General features: G+C 43.3%; 1 protein-coding gene across 1 annotated transcript in view; it reads left to right on the forward strand.

Moving 5' to 3' along the window:
• The window catches only part of LOC118284112 (sodium/potassium/calcium exchanger 3-like), a 57,380-nt gene that overhangs the window by 8,665 nt on the left and 34,198 nt on the right, over window positions 1–14,517 (forward strand). The window contains exon 2 of the mRNA XM_035606763.2: window positions 11,813–11,938. Coding sequence (XP_035462656.1) covers window positions 11,813–11,938 — 126 coding nt within the window. The remainder of the gene's footprint in view (window positions 1–11,812; window positions 11,939–14,517) is intronic.

Here is a 14,517-nt window from a genome sequence, read left to right on the forward strand (position 1 = left end):
TCCAGACATGCGCTGAACGTTTTGTATGTGAGAACACAAATGTAGGCAAATAAATATTGCTCCGGATATTTTCCGGAACTCTTCCCGCCAACCCCCTTAATTAATATTTCGGGAAAAAATGTCCAAGTGACCAATGTGAGTATGAGAATACAGCAGGAACATCTCACAGCGAGCGCGTGGGGCGCTCCACCCGGCCGCCACCCCTTCCCCTGAATGGCCCAGTACTGGTTCCCGCTGCTGTGAACGCGTCTGACTCGGACCATCTCCTGCTGTGTGCATCGTCTGTGAAAGGCAACTTCTGGAAAATGTCTGGAGCCAATTTTCCAGAGATTTTTATATCTGGAAACATATCATATCCTTAAAAAAGATGAACAGTTATATTCTTAACTCAGTTCAAGTAAAATAAAAACAAAAGGCTCCCTTCACACAAGCACGCACGAATCATGGGGTTATCATGAGAGTCCTGCTGATTCCATGGAAGTCCCTGCCTATGTTTAATTTAAGCCCGGAGATGATGAATCCGCAGCAGAGCTGATCCATGTGTGAGAAGACCGACTGTATGACACTTTGAACCGCGGAGGAGAGACTTTGGATTACACGTCGGCGAGCGGAGGGGGGGGGGAATCAGCAGTGTGGTGATGCGGAGGGAGCACGGACACTGTGGTTTCAGGCCCCTTGTGCATTTAAAATCAGAGGGAGGACACTGTAAAAAAGCCTGGTGATAATAATGTAACACTAAGTTCAGTGTTTGTGCACACCTGTGTGTGTGTGTGTGTGTGTGTGTGTGTGTGTGTGTGTGTGTGTAAGAGAGAAAGAGAGGTGAGAAGTATGTGCATGTGTGCACTTCGTACGAAACATTCTGCTATTGAGCTGATAATTAAGAGACCACTTGGCTTATTCAGCAGCGGCAGCCAAGTCTCTCTCTCTGCTCTCAGGCTGCAAAGTGAACCCACGCTAATGTACTCTAAATATAGTACACTGGATGATACTGTATGAACATTGATTTTTACCTGAGTCAAGGCTGAATCGGCAAAGAGGGGAAATTGAGAAACTGCCCTGCATGGGAACCCTGGAGGTCTGAGGGTCGCCCACCAGTGTGTGAGAGAATAACTCAAACAACAAACACTGCACATGGGTTTTTCATTATTGTACATTTTTCTGATGTTCTATAGACCAAGCAACCAATCTTTTCAGGAAATAATCAGCAGGATAATTGATAATTAATATCCTAATGCGCAGCTCTTCCTAATTTCTTTATCTTGAGGCAAGAGCAAGTATATCTATAAATAGAACAACAGTTTCGTTTGTGATGCTTAATATATTGTTCCAAACTAAGTCCAGTATATTCCCCTAGTGAGTGTGTGTGTGTGTGCGTGTCCTTGTCTCCTAATTGTCCCCAATCTGTTAACAACAGCTTTATCTCTCACCCTCAGGAGTCAAATCTCACGTGTTCATAATCAAATCATACGAACACACACACACACTCACACACACACACACACACACACACACATGCACATATAAAAACATTCAGGGCCCCTTAATGATGGATGAGCAAATCTGAGTAGGGGTCACTGCGTTTGTCTGTGGGCCACATACTGTATTAGATCTAGCTGTGATTAAACATGAGGAGCTATTTCTCTCTCTCTCTCTCCGTTGCACCCTCGCTCCCCAAATACGCCCTGGCTAATTCATCACCCGGCCACGAAGCCTATTTTAGCACCAGTCAAGTGTATTCTGGGATCTCCAGGAGAGACAGATGAAAGGAAGAGGAGCTGAAGAGAGGGGTCCACTCCTGAGGAGGAGTCTGACCATTGTTTAAGACTTTATTCCTTCATGTTGTCCTCACTTTGCTCGTGATGGTCATCATCATCATCACAATGTGGCACTGTCTTACAGGACATGGTATGGTATGGCATGATATAGCTTAGTGGGTTACACCACTGACTTTGGTACAGAAGGTCGGGGTTGATTCCCGGTCAGGGCTTGGTCCCTTAAGGTTACCTGCCTACCTCTGATACTGTATGGGTCAAAAATGGATGATTGTAAACCGCTTTGGACAAAAGCGTCGGCAAAATGAATGTAATGTTATGTAATATATATATAAGCACTTGTGTATCGTTTTAATGATGACTAAAAGTGCTTTCACATTACAAGTCACATTCACACAGCATACTGTAGGGTTCCGTTGCCCAAAGACATATGGACTGGAGGAGCCGGGGATCGAACCATCGACCTTCTGGAAAGTGGATGACCATAGACTGTATATATAGATGGACATGGCCAAACCGAAGAAGAATTACTTGTTCCGATATGCGCCGAATAGGGTGAACATTGGTAAAATGCAAGTCTTAATTTGACTTTCAAGTGGAATTAAAAAGGTCTTGAAAAGTCTCAAATTGAACTTGTATATAGTTGTAGACACCCTGGTTAGCTCTCAGCTAAGGTTTTTGCAGAACATTATTACAAACCAATTCATACATTTGCTTTAAATCATAACCACAGTTCTTGATTCTTCTTCTTCTTCCTCTTCTCAAGAAGATTAGCATCTGTTGGGAAAGGTAAGCTCTCAAGCCCCGACTCCACTGTGTGGTTGGTCCGTAATCCTACCGACACCGTAACGAGACAGAAAACAATGAACGTACCTGCGAGCTCCATCTCTGAATTCTCCGAGTGGCTCCTGTTGGCCGATAATGACACGGTCCGATGTGTGATCGTGCTCTCCTGCAGCGATTAGCCCGCTGGGCTCTTTGTTCCCGGGAACAATACAAACACAATCACGGTGCTGTTCACCTGCACTTAGCAGGGTCAGAGGAACCCATTATGCTTTTAATTACTCAGATCAGATTAATCATACTCTCAGATGACTCTGAATGAAATTTAACCGCGTGTGCGTGTGTGTCTGTGCTTGAGTGAGAGAGAGACAATTGGGTAGAAGCCTATTATGGTAGAGATTAGAAAAGCACTTCCCATTGAAGACAAATATGCCGAGGATATTCATCTCTCCACTGGTGAGATAATGAGTGAAACTGTCTCCTTATCTGCAGCCTGTTCCTCACTTGGACTCAACTCAGGGTCTAATCGTCAGTCTGGCTGCCAGACGCCGTTCTGTCAGGGTCTAACGGATTGTAAGTTGGTTTTCCAAGTGGCACAGATATTGTGTATCCCATCCTAAAGACGCGGGGAGGAACTCTGGCATGCAGGGCGGAGATTCATCAGAATCTCTTGGACTGTCCCAGTCATTTCTAGATCAGGTTTGTCTCCAGTTAACCAACCTAACAGGTTCACTAGAAATGATAACTGCAGACGTAGTTACTTCACTTGAACCTGATTTCCTCCTCTCATAACTCCTGTGGCCACTTAAGGTCCATGTCGTTTTTGAACTACTATTCTGGTAGTTCTTGGAATGACTGATGGTGTCGTTGTCTTCTCGAGAGAACAACTTCATAAGATGATACAGAGAAAAGAGAGTTTCATGAGTTAATTGATATTAACATGGGTTTCTGCTGTGGCCGTCAGTTTTGATTCTATTAATACAGGGAGACTCCTGAACTTCAGCTTTCCATGCTCAGGAAGTCGAAGACAGCGAGAGATCTGCAACAAATGCAGAAACTGTCGTTGCGATGGCAACAAAAAGCTAAGTGTGCTACTTGGAGTTGTATCGGGTATCTACAAAACGAAAGCTTTGTCAGTCCCTTCCAGGACGACTCGTATGGCTGCAACAGAATGGATTTGGAAGTAATGGTCAATGCTTTTGTTTTTCTGCTGAAAACAAGAGTACACACACACACACACTCACACACTTTTCCCCTCAGTCCATCTTTGCCCAACTTAGGCAAATACACCCTGATTACATAACTATCTTGTCTGAAGTCATTTCTGCACCGGAGAGACGAATTGTACTAAAATGTGTCTGTGTGTGTGTGTGTGTGATCTCTACACATAAAACATTTCCACAATGATAATCTTCCTCCCTCTCACACACGCACACACACACACACACACACACACTCACTCACTCACTCACTCACTCACTCACTCACTCACTCACTCACTCACTCTCTCTCCTCTCTCCTCTCGCTGCTCTGAAGCTCATACATTATTTGGTCCATGTTGCTGTGTGGCAGTGTGGAAGAACAGCGTCATGCTGTGAGTCTTTGTGTCTTCAACCTCTGGGCTTGGATTTGTCTTGCATCATGCAGTGTTTGATCGACGCAAGCGTCATGACATGGTTAGGCCTGGGCAGTATGGCCTTAGATGTACATAACAGTAAAATCTGAAGCAAGGAGAGTAACAGTATTTGCCCGGAAACACTGGTATGGTCTCGTTCCCCATTTCATTGTGTGCAGCACTTTCTGCCAATTTTTGTTCCCTGTCTCTCGTGTTTTCCAAGCGATATTTCCCAGTGGTTGAGAATGTACATGTGGTGATTGGCGGTGTTGTGTGTGGGACCAATGTGCATGGAGAGACTGACGCAGTTTTTACGTGGCCCTCCCGAAAATCCCAGGATTTACTTGCCCGCCGGTGACAAAGCTTAGTCCCAACAAATTGGTGATGCAACTAGGGAATCCTCTGTAGACCAGACTGTCTCATCTCTTCGGTTCGCCCTCCACGGAGTAGACTCGGTACAAAGCGTGCCTTTGTAGACCCAGTGCACCGAGTCCTTTGTAGGATGTGCCCCCCGAATTGGGAGACATCTTATGTACTGCGCTGTATATTGTATGTGTACTTTCTGTATTGTTCATACAATTCACCCCCAATGACAATTATGTGATACAATCAGACAGTGAGACGTGAGTGACATCATGTGTGGTTATTGAGCGTGGCATGTTTACTGGTTGAGTTGCTCATCCAAAGTGACACGGATCTGCTGTGAGCCCGGGAGGAAAAAAAATCAGATTCAGTGCATTTGTCTGCAGGAAAGGTCAGAGAAGTCAAATTAGAATAGAAATAGAATCACAGCGAAGATGATTTGATATACCCTCACGTGCTGCTGCTTCTTCGGCTCAAAACTTAACCTTGGCTTTATTAAAGATAAGAGCATTTGTTTTTAACTAAAAAGCTTTTAAATCAATTTCTTGTCCTATTACGGACAAGGTCAAGTTCAAGGTCAACAAAAATTATGGTCCAAAAAAACTCATTTCCATGATATCTCCCCAATCTAAAGCTTATATTGATTAGAAAATGATCCCTCTTCATATGATGTCATATGATAAGTGACGTCATGAAGATGTCACACGGATTGGGGTATATGTAGCGCGCGCACAGGCTATGCATTGCCCTTATAGATGACTATTTATAACAATTTATAGAGATAAGATAAAATATGTTCCAAGTTCAGTAAAGATAGAATGAAATATGAAGAATAGGAGGTGGAAATCATGTCAAGTAGATTATTCAAAACGTTCAAAGCACAAATGGACGTAGCCTGCATCCGTATTTTCCATAGATTTTTTTTCTACACGTTTTCTAGAATGCAAATTGCTACATTAATTCTAACATCTTCTTTAGCCAATATAATTTTTTAAAGATTGTCAATATATCATATTCATAATATTAGGCACTCTCACATAGATTGGCATTCATAGAAAATATTCAGAACTAATATAGTTAGTATATAGTTATCAACATGAAAATCTACTATCACAGCTCTTCTGAGTGTACTCCCAACCTTTGAGAATTGGAAGAAGTATCATCACACTATTTTTCAAGAGATGTGTGAAATTTTCACATCGAGATCCCTAATCAGAAACTTGTAAACTGACTATATACTAATAACGTCAGCATTTAAGTCTGATGTGACTGAAGTCGACAGCCACCATGTATGTGTGTACTGTACGTATGTGTGTGTGTCCTTCTCAGAGAGGCTGACTAATGACAGTTACCTAAAGCTTATTTACAGTACATGATGGCCAGACTCTGATTCTCTGAGGGCAGTGTTATACATCCAGTCCCCCCTGCTCCCCCCCCCCCCCCCCCCTCCCTGCCAGGGTCACAGACTGAAAGAGACACGAGAGTGAGAAACTGTCTGAGATGACAGCGCCCTTACACACTCTCAGCAGGCGTGGCATCTGACAGTGTCAGCTAATGAGAGCGTTGACAAGCTGTCGTCTTTGTTAAACAACAGTTGAAGGAACCCTCTGACGGCCTTTGCATATATTGATCCTCTGTGTGGGCATTTGGTATAGTGTCTATGAGGTACTATACTGTATCTATCTATATCTATAACTATTTCTATAAAGACAGCTCATAGCTACTATCCAGTAAATAGAATATGTCTTTGGGAAACCCTTACATCTGCAGGAACTGTTCTTTAAACACAAGAGACTGTGCCAATCTAACCAGTTATATTGATTTATTGATGGGCAATCGGACGGCAAACTCAGCAGACGTGTGTGTGTGTGTGTGTGTGTGTGTGTGTGTGTGTGTGTGTGTGTGTGTGTGTGTGTGTGTGTGTGTGTGTGTGTGTGTGTGTGTGTGTGTGTGTGTGTGTGTGTGTGTGTGTGTGTGTGTGTGTGTGTGTGTGTGTGTGTGTGTGTGTGTGTGAGAGAGAGAGAAACAGAAACAGATTGAGGCGCCTTGGCGCATTGACCGCACACGCTACCACTGACAGCATCGTTGATCGATATGTCTATAATAACAATGTAACAGATGACACTGTGAACACGATGTGACAGTACAGGGGAATCATCTACTGTATCTGATAAGTCAGTTTCTATCGTCCAGTGTTTGTACTTTGTGCAAGTAATTGTACTCAAGTATAGTTTCTCTGGGAAATGTAATTGGTAAATTTCTACCAGTGCGCACAGCGGTTTTCTCCTTGGTTGTGCATGGAAGGTCACAAACAGACAAGCTGCGAGTTGAAACTCCCTGGACTCACTGAAATGCAATATGCAGTCCCCAAGGAGGTCCTGCCTGCAGGCTCAGCCTCTTCGCTCCCTCAACAGGGAAACAACGGCTCACACCATCTCCATTGTGTGTCGAGGGTATTAGGGACCTGATCAGACAAAATAAATAGATTTCTCTGTGTTACCCCTCTGGTAGTGCGCTGAGGTGTCATCTCCAGTGTGCGTCCCTCGCCTTATCTCAACATTCAACGTGGCTGTGGAAGTTCACCTGGGAAGTCTTCACACTCAGCTGCAACGTTTTCTCACATGCACTCTAATAGACACAAGTCTCAGCTTGTTCCAAAGCTCCATGTAGTACATACTGTAAATAATCGCTCTTCTGGTTCAAACGACCGATGGTTTATGAGTTACACAATGGCTGCAACCAATGGTTATGTCTGTTGTCAACTATTGTAAGAAAACTAAAAATGTGTTTTTCCAACCAACTGTCCACAAACCAAAGATAATCTATTCTATTTCTGTCTAGGAATTGTCATGAATTACTGTTTAAGCATTAACCGACAATATGAATGGTCAGTTCATGCCAAATGCGATGCAAATTTTCCACGTTACATACAAAGTCAATGCAAAGACGCGAGTAGACGCAAATATTTTAGCCAAGAAGCAGCGTGAATATGCAAAATTCACATCATTCACTTCACTGGCTTGAGTGGAAATATTTGAACTCGAGCAAAATACTTGTGTTACTGACGAGCGCATAAATGATCCGGTGGACAAATTTGTGCGACTAACGCGGCACGGAAACATGTGGACATGTTGCTGTTTCTGAATGACAGCCAGTAGACGAGCTGTCTCCTTGTTGTCTGGGGAATTTAATGTGTGTTTTTCTTTAGTTCATCTGTTAACACTCAAGAAAGTCTGGATATTATTTGCTCTTTACCTAAACATTTATTGAAGTTAAGTCATTTTCATGCAGTCCCACTAGTCTGTTCTAATCTGTTTACTCTGTTCACAGCGGCACCGCAGGTGTGTGATGATGATGTGAAAAATCCTCACGTTCTATTGTTTACGTCACACGTTAACCCTGGTTATTAAAAAAAATGAATGTGTCAAAGACAGTTGATGGTTGATTGACGGTTGGTCAACCAGCGTTAGCTATCAGTGAGAAAAGCAAAGTGGCGAGTCCTCAATTTTGTGAAGCAGGAACCTACAAATTCTGATTATTGGTTGAAGGATTATTGGTTCCTGGTTGTTTTTTGTTTCGCCATGTATGCTGGGTGTTGTAGTAGCTGTCTTGCTGAGTGTAGGGCTAAAGAAGTCAATTACGATTCTATACTAAAGCATTATTATGGCCAATAGACCGTAGTAGACAGTCAAATGACTCTGTCGCTAATTATCCCATCACCAAGTGTAAGAGGGACCTGATAGGTCAGTCCTCTTTACACACTCCCAACATAAATTAGACGAGCTGTCTTTGATCAGCACAGGTGAAGAGAGTGCACTGCGCACATATGCGCGTTGAGCAATGTAATCATGCACGCACGCACAGTATGTATAATGCATGTTTTTTGTAGAAGAAGAAAAAAACAGTAACCTAGTTATCGTATGTCCTTTGATGAGGAGCCAAGGATGTTGCAATCACGTGCGGCATGTTATAGCACCGTATAGTATGAGACACGTGTTCGTGGCCTGATTCTTTTCTCTCCAGGGACAAGGCTGCAGCTAGGGTGCACACACACACACACACACACACACACATATGCACACACACGTATGCACACACATACATTGATACACTCAACGGAAACCAGACGAGTGATGGCCTACAAATGCATATATACACACGCCGCACATACCATGCATAGAAACATACTGTACATAGACACACACAGACCTGTGTTCATTGACAGAGCAATATGCAACACACATGCACACTGTACTTACATGCATACACACAGACACAGGCACATGCCTGCCAAGGGACGCTAATGAAGATAAAGTAGCTAATTAAGTGTGACAGTGAGGAGCGATGGGCGGCCATGTTATGTGACATTATTGGGTTGGCTTGGACCTGTAGACTCAGGATTCTGGCCAATATAGGACACCGTGAGAGAGAGAGGGAGGGAGGGAGGGGGGGAGAGAAAGAGGTGGATGGATCAATGTAGTGCCGAGAAGGATATATGAAGATATATGAAGGCATATTTTGAAGAATATTTTTAGGCCCATGCCAAAAACTCATCAGCGATTAAAATTTCACCCGAAGCATTCTTTTTTAAGGACACACAAGCACGCACACACACACACACACACACACCGACTCTAAATTCATCTTCCTCCGTGTATCTTTGTCTCCCTGTTTCTGCCAATGTCTTTAAACCTGCGCCAGTCAATACTTTTCCCTACGCCTCTCTCTGGTCACATTTTCTGCCATATTTGTTCAGGAGAAACACATGATAATACCCTGGTGAGCATTAATGTGATTTAGAAATTAATAAATTAGAACATGCATTTGTAGCTGTTCACGTGATCCTGATGGACGCGGCTCCCCCCGTCTGTTCTCTCCCATGTTTAGCTCCTGCAGTGAGGTGCCTGTGGCGGCGGAGATGAGCGTTCTCACCTCTGTGACTGACCAAGTTGCACAGCACATCTGCTCGTAGCTCGGCTCGTCATCGTTGTGCATGTGTGTCTGTGCATGTGCGCGAGTTACTCAGTCTTATGTCATGCACGTCCCCTCAGCATCTTATCTGTTACGTCATCATGTCACCATAGTAACTTTGGCAGTGGTGATATATTCTGCTTCGCTGGAGCAGCAGCTAAAACACTGAGGTCCGTCTGTGGGTTGTGTGTGCACTGGGGTTGATTGTTGCATGTGTGTGTGTGTGTGTGTGTGTGTGTGTGTGTGTGTGTGTGTGCAGTGTAATGCAGCACAAACTGACGTTTTGACATGTGATCACATTGAAAAATTCGGTAACGCCTTAACATACATCCTGTGATTTACAGTGTAATTTTGTTGTATGGATCAGGTACCAATTAAATACTTACTGCTCCCTGCTGGTGAAGTGGAAGAAAACATGACCACTTGAGTTACACAGGATCCGCATGGAATTTTAGGGAGACGATAAATAAATGAAACCCTTTTTGTATATTTGCGGATTCGGATTACCTTACTGAAATCTGTGCAGAAATTGTGACCAAAACCTTTTTTTCTTACCGTATAATTAAAGAGTAAAAACAGGAGAACATCATGTTACAGCCCACACACTTTTTTTTTACATTGTAATGTAAAAACCAAATTTTTGTGAGGACAAAAACATATACAGCCATACTGCAGGGCTTTAGTACCGTGTCCTCTGCTCCACTTTATGATTTGGAATAAAGACAAATTTGCTCCCAGCAGATGCGTTGGTCCGGCACTGTGTAGTAGCTCAAAACAAACATAGCACTGTACCTTTGTAAGATGCACAGATATGGAAAAAAAACATAACGTAAAGATGTTGTAGATCAGCCGTGGCTTATCTTAAATGTTTAATGAGAAACCCAGTAGTAATAGTGAGAGGCTGTTCTCCCCTGTGTGTTATATACAGAGGAAGAAAAATGTATAATAGCCAGTACCAGAAGGAATTAGTGTTTTATTGGTCCAGAACCTGATCCGCACAATGGGATTTACAGTGAAATGACACAATATTTATTATAATGAAGTACAATATGTACTGTATCCATAAATCAGTCCATTGATCAGTGATCAGATGAATCTGAATTAAATTTTATAGTTACATAAATAATAGAAACAAAAAGTATGTTTTTCAACATGTAAGGGTGCTACAGATGATTCTTTTTTGTATCTTGTGTAGTCGGGCGTGATGCTATTTATAGATGCCCTGACCTAAGTCAGGGCCCATTGCATGGTGGGAGAGGAGATGGGTGGGAGGATGCTGTGACCTATACCAATCTCTTTTTTATGAGTGGGGTTTGTTAGTCTTGTGCACACGACTGCTCCTGCACATGGATGACATAGTTTTACAATCCTGCTAGTGGTTTTACACTGTTCCACAGATTTACAATCAAAAGAGGAAGGAATGTTTTTTTGTGTGCCTTGTGAGCAAAAAGGATTTGAAGGATTTTAAATGTATGTCTTGGTTGGAGTGTTCTGCTACGTTAGTTGTTGGCGTTCACAGTCATTTGGCGAAACACATGCTTCCAGGCACCAGATCAACTAAGACACTGCCACATTCCTGCCACTGCAGTCATCACTCCACAGCATCACGCTCCAGCTCACCGCATGTCTGTTCTTCCATCTGTGCCGGGTGACATGGCTGTTTGCAAAACCGTTGCAAACATTTTCGTTTCTGCCTTTTGATAAATATAGCCGCGTGTGGTGCTATTAATAGAGGCCCTGGCGCGCTCCGCGCCTAAGTCAGGGCCCCGTTGCATGGCGGGAGAGGAGATGGGTCGGAGGTGGGGCGCTTGAGGATACCGTGACCCGGATGACTGAGCTGGAATGATCAGCCTCGTGGCGCTCGGCGTTCTGCCGTACTAATGCAGCGACAGAAGATGCACGTCTCCTCACCCTTTGTTCTGTGCGGAGAGCGAAGGTTTGGATTGTTCAGGAACGTCAATTCACCGTGGAACTAAGAGCTCGTGCTTTACGGCCATTAGTCTTTTTTTTTTTTATGCATTTTGGCTAAAATTTAAAACATGGATCACAATATGCATCTATTTTGAGAATATAAAGTAACTACTTTCATCTGTAAAAGGAATCCCCCTGTCTGTTATTCTTTTGTTACATAAAACCAACTCTCTTCTATACAACGTGATGCATTCACTGTCTTTCACCAAGCCACCCTGCCCTGGGATAGAGTTGCCCTTAATGGTTTGCCTGGTGGTTTGTCAATTAGAATAAGACGCATTGTGCAGCCATTCTTACCATCCTGTCATCTCTTTGTGCTTGTCTCTTTCCGACTCAGGATATCATGTCTCCAGATCTGCGGTCGTGGAGGAGGCGAGGTGGGGCAGCCGTCACCTTCTACAGGACGTCTATGACAACGAGTCCAAGCTCTACTCGGAGCCTGAAAAAAACTGCACTGAACCAGGTGAGCCTGTGTGAGATGCTAAATGTGAGCTATACATGTAGTAGAATTCATGGCGCAGGAAGGGGACAGCATTGCTGCGAACCCCATGTGTTTTTTTTGGAGAGGCAGGGCAACTAATCTCAGTGGCTCCGAATGTTATGTTTATGCTTTGATTAGAACAATCGCATGATAATCATCACTTCATGATACGTAGTGTTGACCAGCTACGGATTCAGTGTTAGAGATCTGTGAGTATTTTAACTCGGCGTAATGTTTTTACTTTTGGATTTTGCCTTTCTTGTCACAAGTTAGTCAGGTAGTGTTGCTAACTCTCTGATATTTAACACAGCTGATTGTACAGTCCTGTTAATTTTAGTTGAATGCACTCAGTAAATAGTGGATTCTAATCAGTCTTTGGAAAGGTCTCATCAAGTGGCTCGTCATCTGTGGTGTGCCCCAGGGAAGTAAATTGGGACCACTTGTATTGTGTTACCATGCAGTCGGGTTCCTGACAACTGTGCTTTTAAAATGATTTAGCAGAGGAGTGGAACTTTACATACATTATCTTACAGGCTCTAGTCCTGAATGTATGCTGGATACTGTGTGTGTGAAAATACTGTGGATATACAGACGATTCAACATTCGCTGTTGCTAATCGGTTACCCTGAATCCATTTCAGTTGAGTGTGTGTGTGTGTGTGTGTGTGTGTGTGTGTGTGTTCTCAGTTGTGATAATTTGCTCCTTTTCTTGGTCTCACATATTTGTAAATTGATTTTGTTTTGTGGGTTTGGACAAGATGAAGTCACTTTGTGCTGTTGGATATTGAGATGGATGGATCCTTGTGTTTTATAAATCAAACGATTAATTGGAAAATAAAATAATCGTCAGTTAGAGACCTCAATGTTTTTTAATAACTCTTTTTGGTTTTGTCTTTTAACATAGTCGTGGAGGTAAATTGTTAGAGTTAGTCATTGTATCCTGTATGATGATAGAAATATCCCGGCTCCCCTCTCCCTCACCTCTTCAAACACACACACACACACACACCATCCTGTCTCAGGAGACTGAGGATGAAATATGAGCAGCACTCACGGGAGACAAACAGTGAGAGAAAACAAGGGGGGATGTTCGGGGGTGTTGAGATTTAAGATGAAAGCTGATGAAAAACACAAACTTCTCCCAGGTAGAGATTCTCTGTGCTCTCCTTCAGACCCGAAAGCTTCCAGCGTCACCGTGTGTGCATCCCTGTGTGTGCATCCCTGTGTGTCTGCCAGTCGTCTCCTCTGAGTGCGCCAAAAGCTCTCATGCCTTGTGTTTGTTTCTCTTTGGGCTTGTCAGTGTGTGTGTGTGTGTGTGTGTTTGTGTGAGTGTTTTCCATGTGGAATCCTGGGGCTTTGCAAGGCTGACGTCCTGCGAAGCATTCCCTTGATCTCATTGTAAACACACCACCGCCGCTATCTAATGCATGCATGCATGCACGCACTCAAATACACACACACACACACACACACACACACACACACACACACACACACACTCCGTCTTCCTGCAGTTTGGGGATGAGACGCTGGATTGTGCAGTCTGACTGAATCTGTATGGAAGAGCTATTTTTAGAAAGCACATAGTTTATGTGCTGTTTCTGTTTAATTACGCTTTGTCTCCTGAAACACTAATTAGTTTAATAAGGATTTTTCCTGCTTTTCTTTCACAACATGCTCCTTAAGGCTCACTCATCCTCTTTCTCTCTCTCTCTCTCTCTCTCTCTCTCTCTCTCTCTCTCTCTCTCTCTCTCTCTCTCTCTCTCTGTCACTCCATTATTGTCTGTTTAGCTTTCTTGTCCCGCCCGGAGCACTCACTGTCTTCGGCTTCTTCTCTGTTTTTTTTTCTTCCGTTTCTGTCTCTTTTATTTTCCTCACCAGACACAATCATCGGTTCAATTTCAAGTTCAAGAGCATTGCACGCACTGCAAAAAACACACACACACACAAACACACACACTGAGGAGATTGGTGCTGATGTTGTGACACAATCTCATGTGCAACATCTAAGCAGTCATTAATTGGATTTTAAAAAATTAGTTACCAAAACCAAATGACAGCATCTTGAAATATAGAATATTCTTGTTGCATGATATTGCTTATTTCAGGTTGGGTTACTGGACTAACAAGTCAAATTATTTCACCCTCCAAGAAAAATGTAAAGTGGAGAATTTTTTGTGGTGAGACTGACAGTTATGTCTGCAAGCAATATTTCCCCATTATGAGAGAGAAGGAGTGTATGTTATGGCAATAAGGGAGAAGAATATTTGCTGGAATGTGTTTGAGATGCCTCATTTTATTACAGTTGTTGTTGAGCTTTCACAGGAACATTTTGGGGGAAATAGCCCCGGCCCTATTTTTAGTGGTGTTCGCTAGACAGCCTGCATGCAAATATACGCAACAGTGGAGCTCTGCCACGTGACGGCAAATCCCCCAAAATAACACTGCTTCTTCTGCTGTCGACTCAGGCCAGCTGGGGTTCTGTGTGGCTCCCTTTAAAAGAGCAAATCAATTGAGCTGTGCACGGAGCTGAATGCAGCTCGAGAGACATGATGTTCTGTG

Source organism: Scophthalmus maximus, chromosome 10 (genome assembly GCF_022379125.1).
Source record: "Scophthalmus maximus strain ysfricsl-2021 chromosome 10, ASM2237912v1, whole genome shotgun sequence".
In the NCBI taxonomy this organism is placed as follows: domain Eukaryota; kingdom Metazoa; phylum Chordata; class Actinopteri; order Pleuronectiformes; family Scophthalmidae; genus Scophthalmus; species Scophthalmus maximus.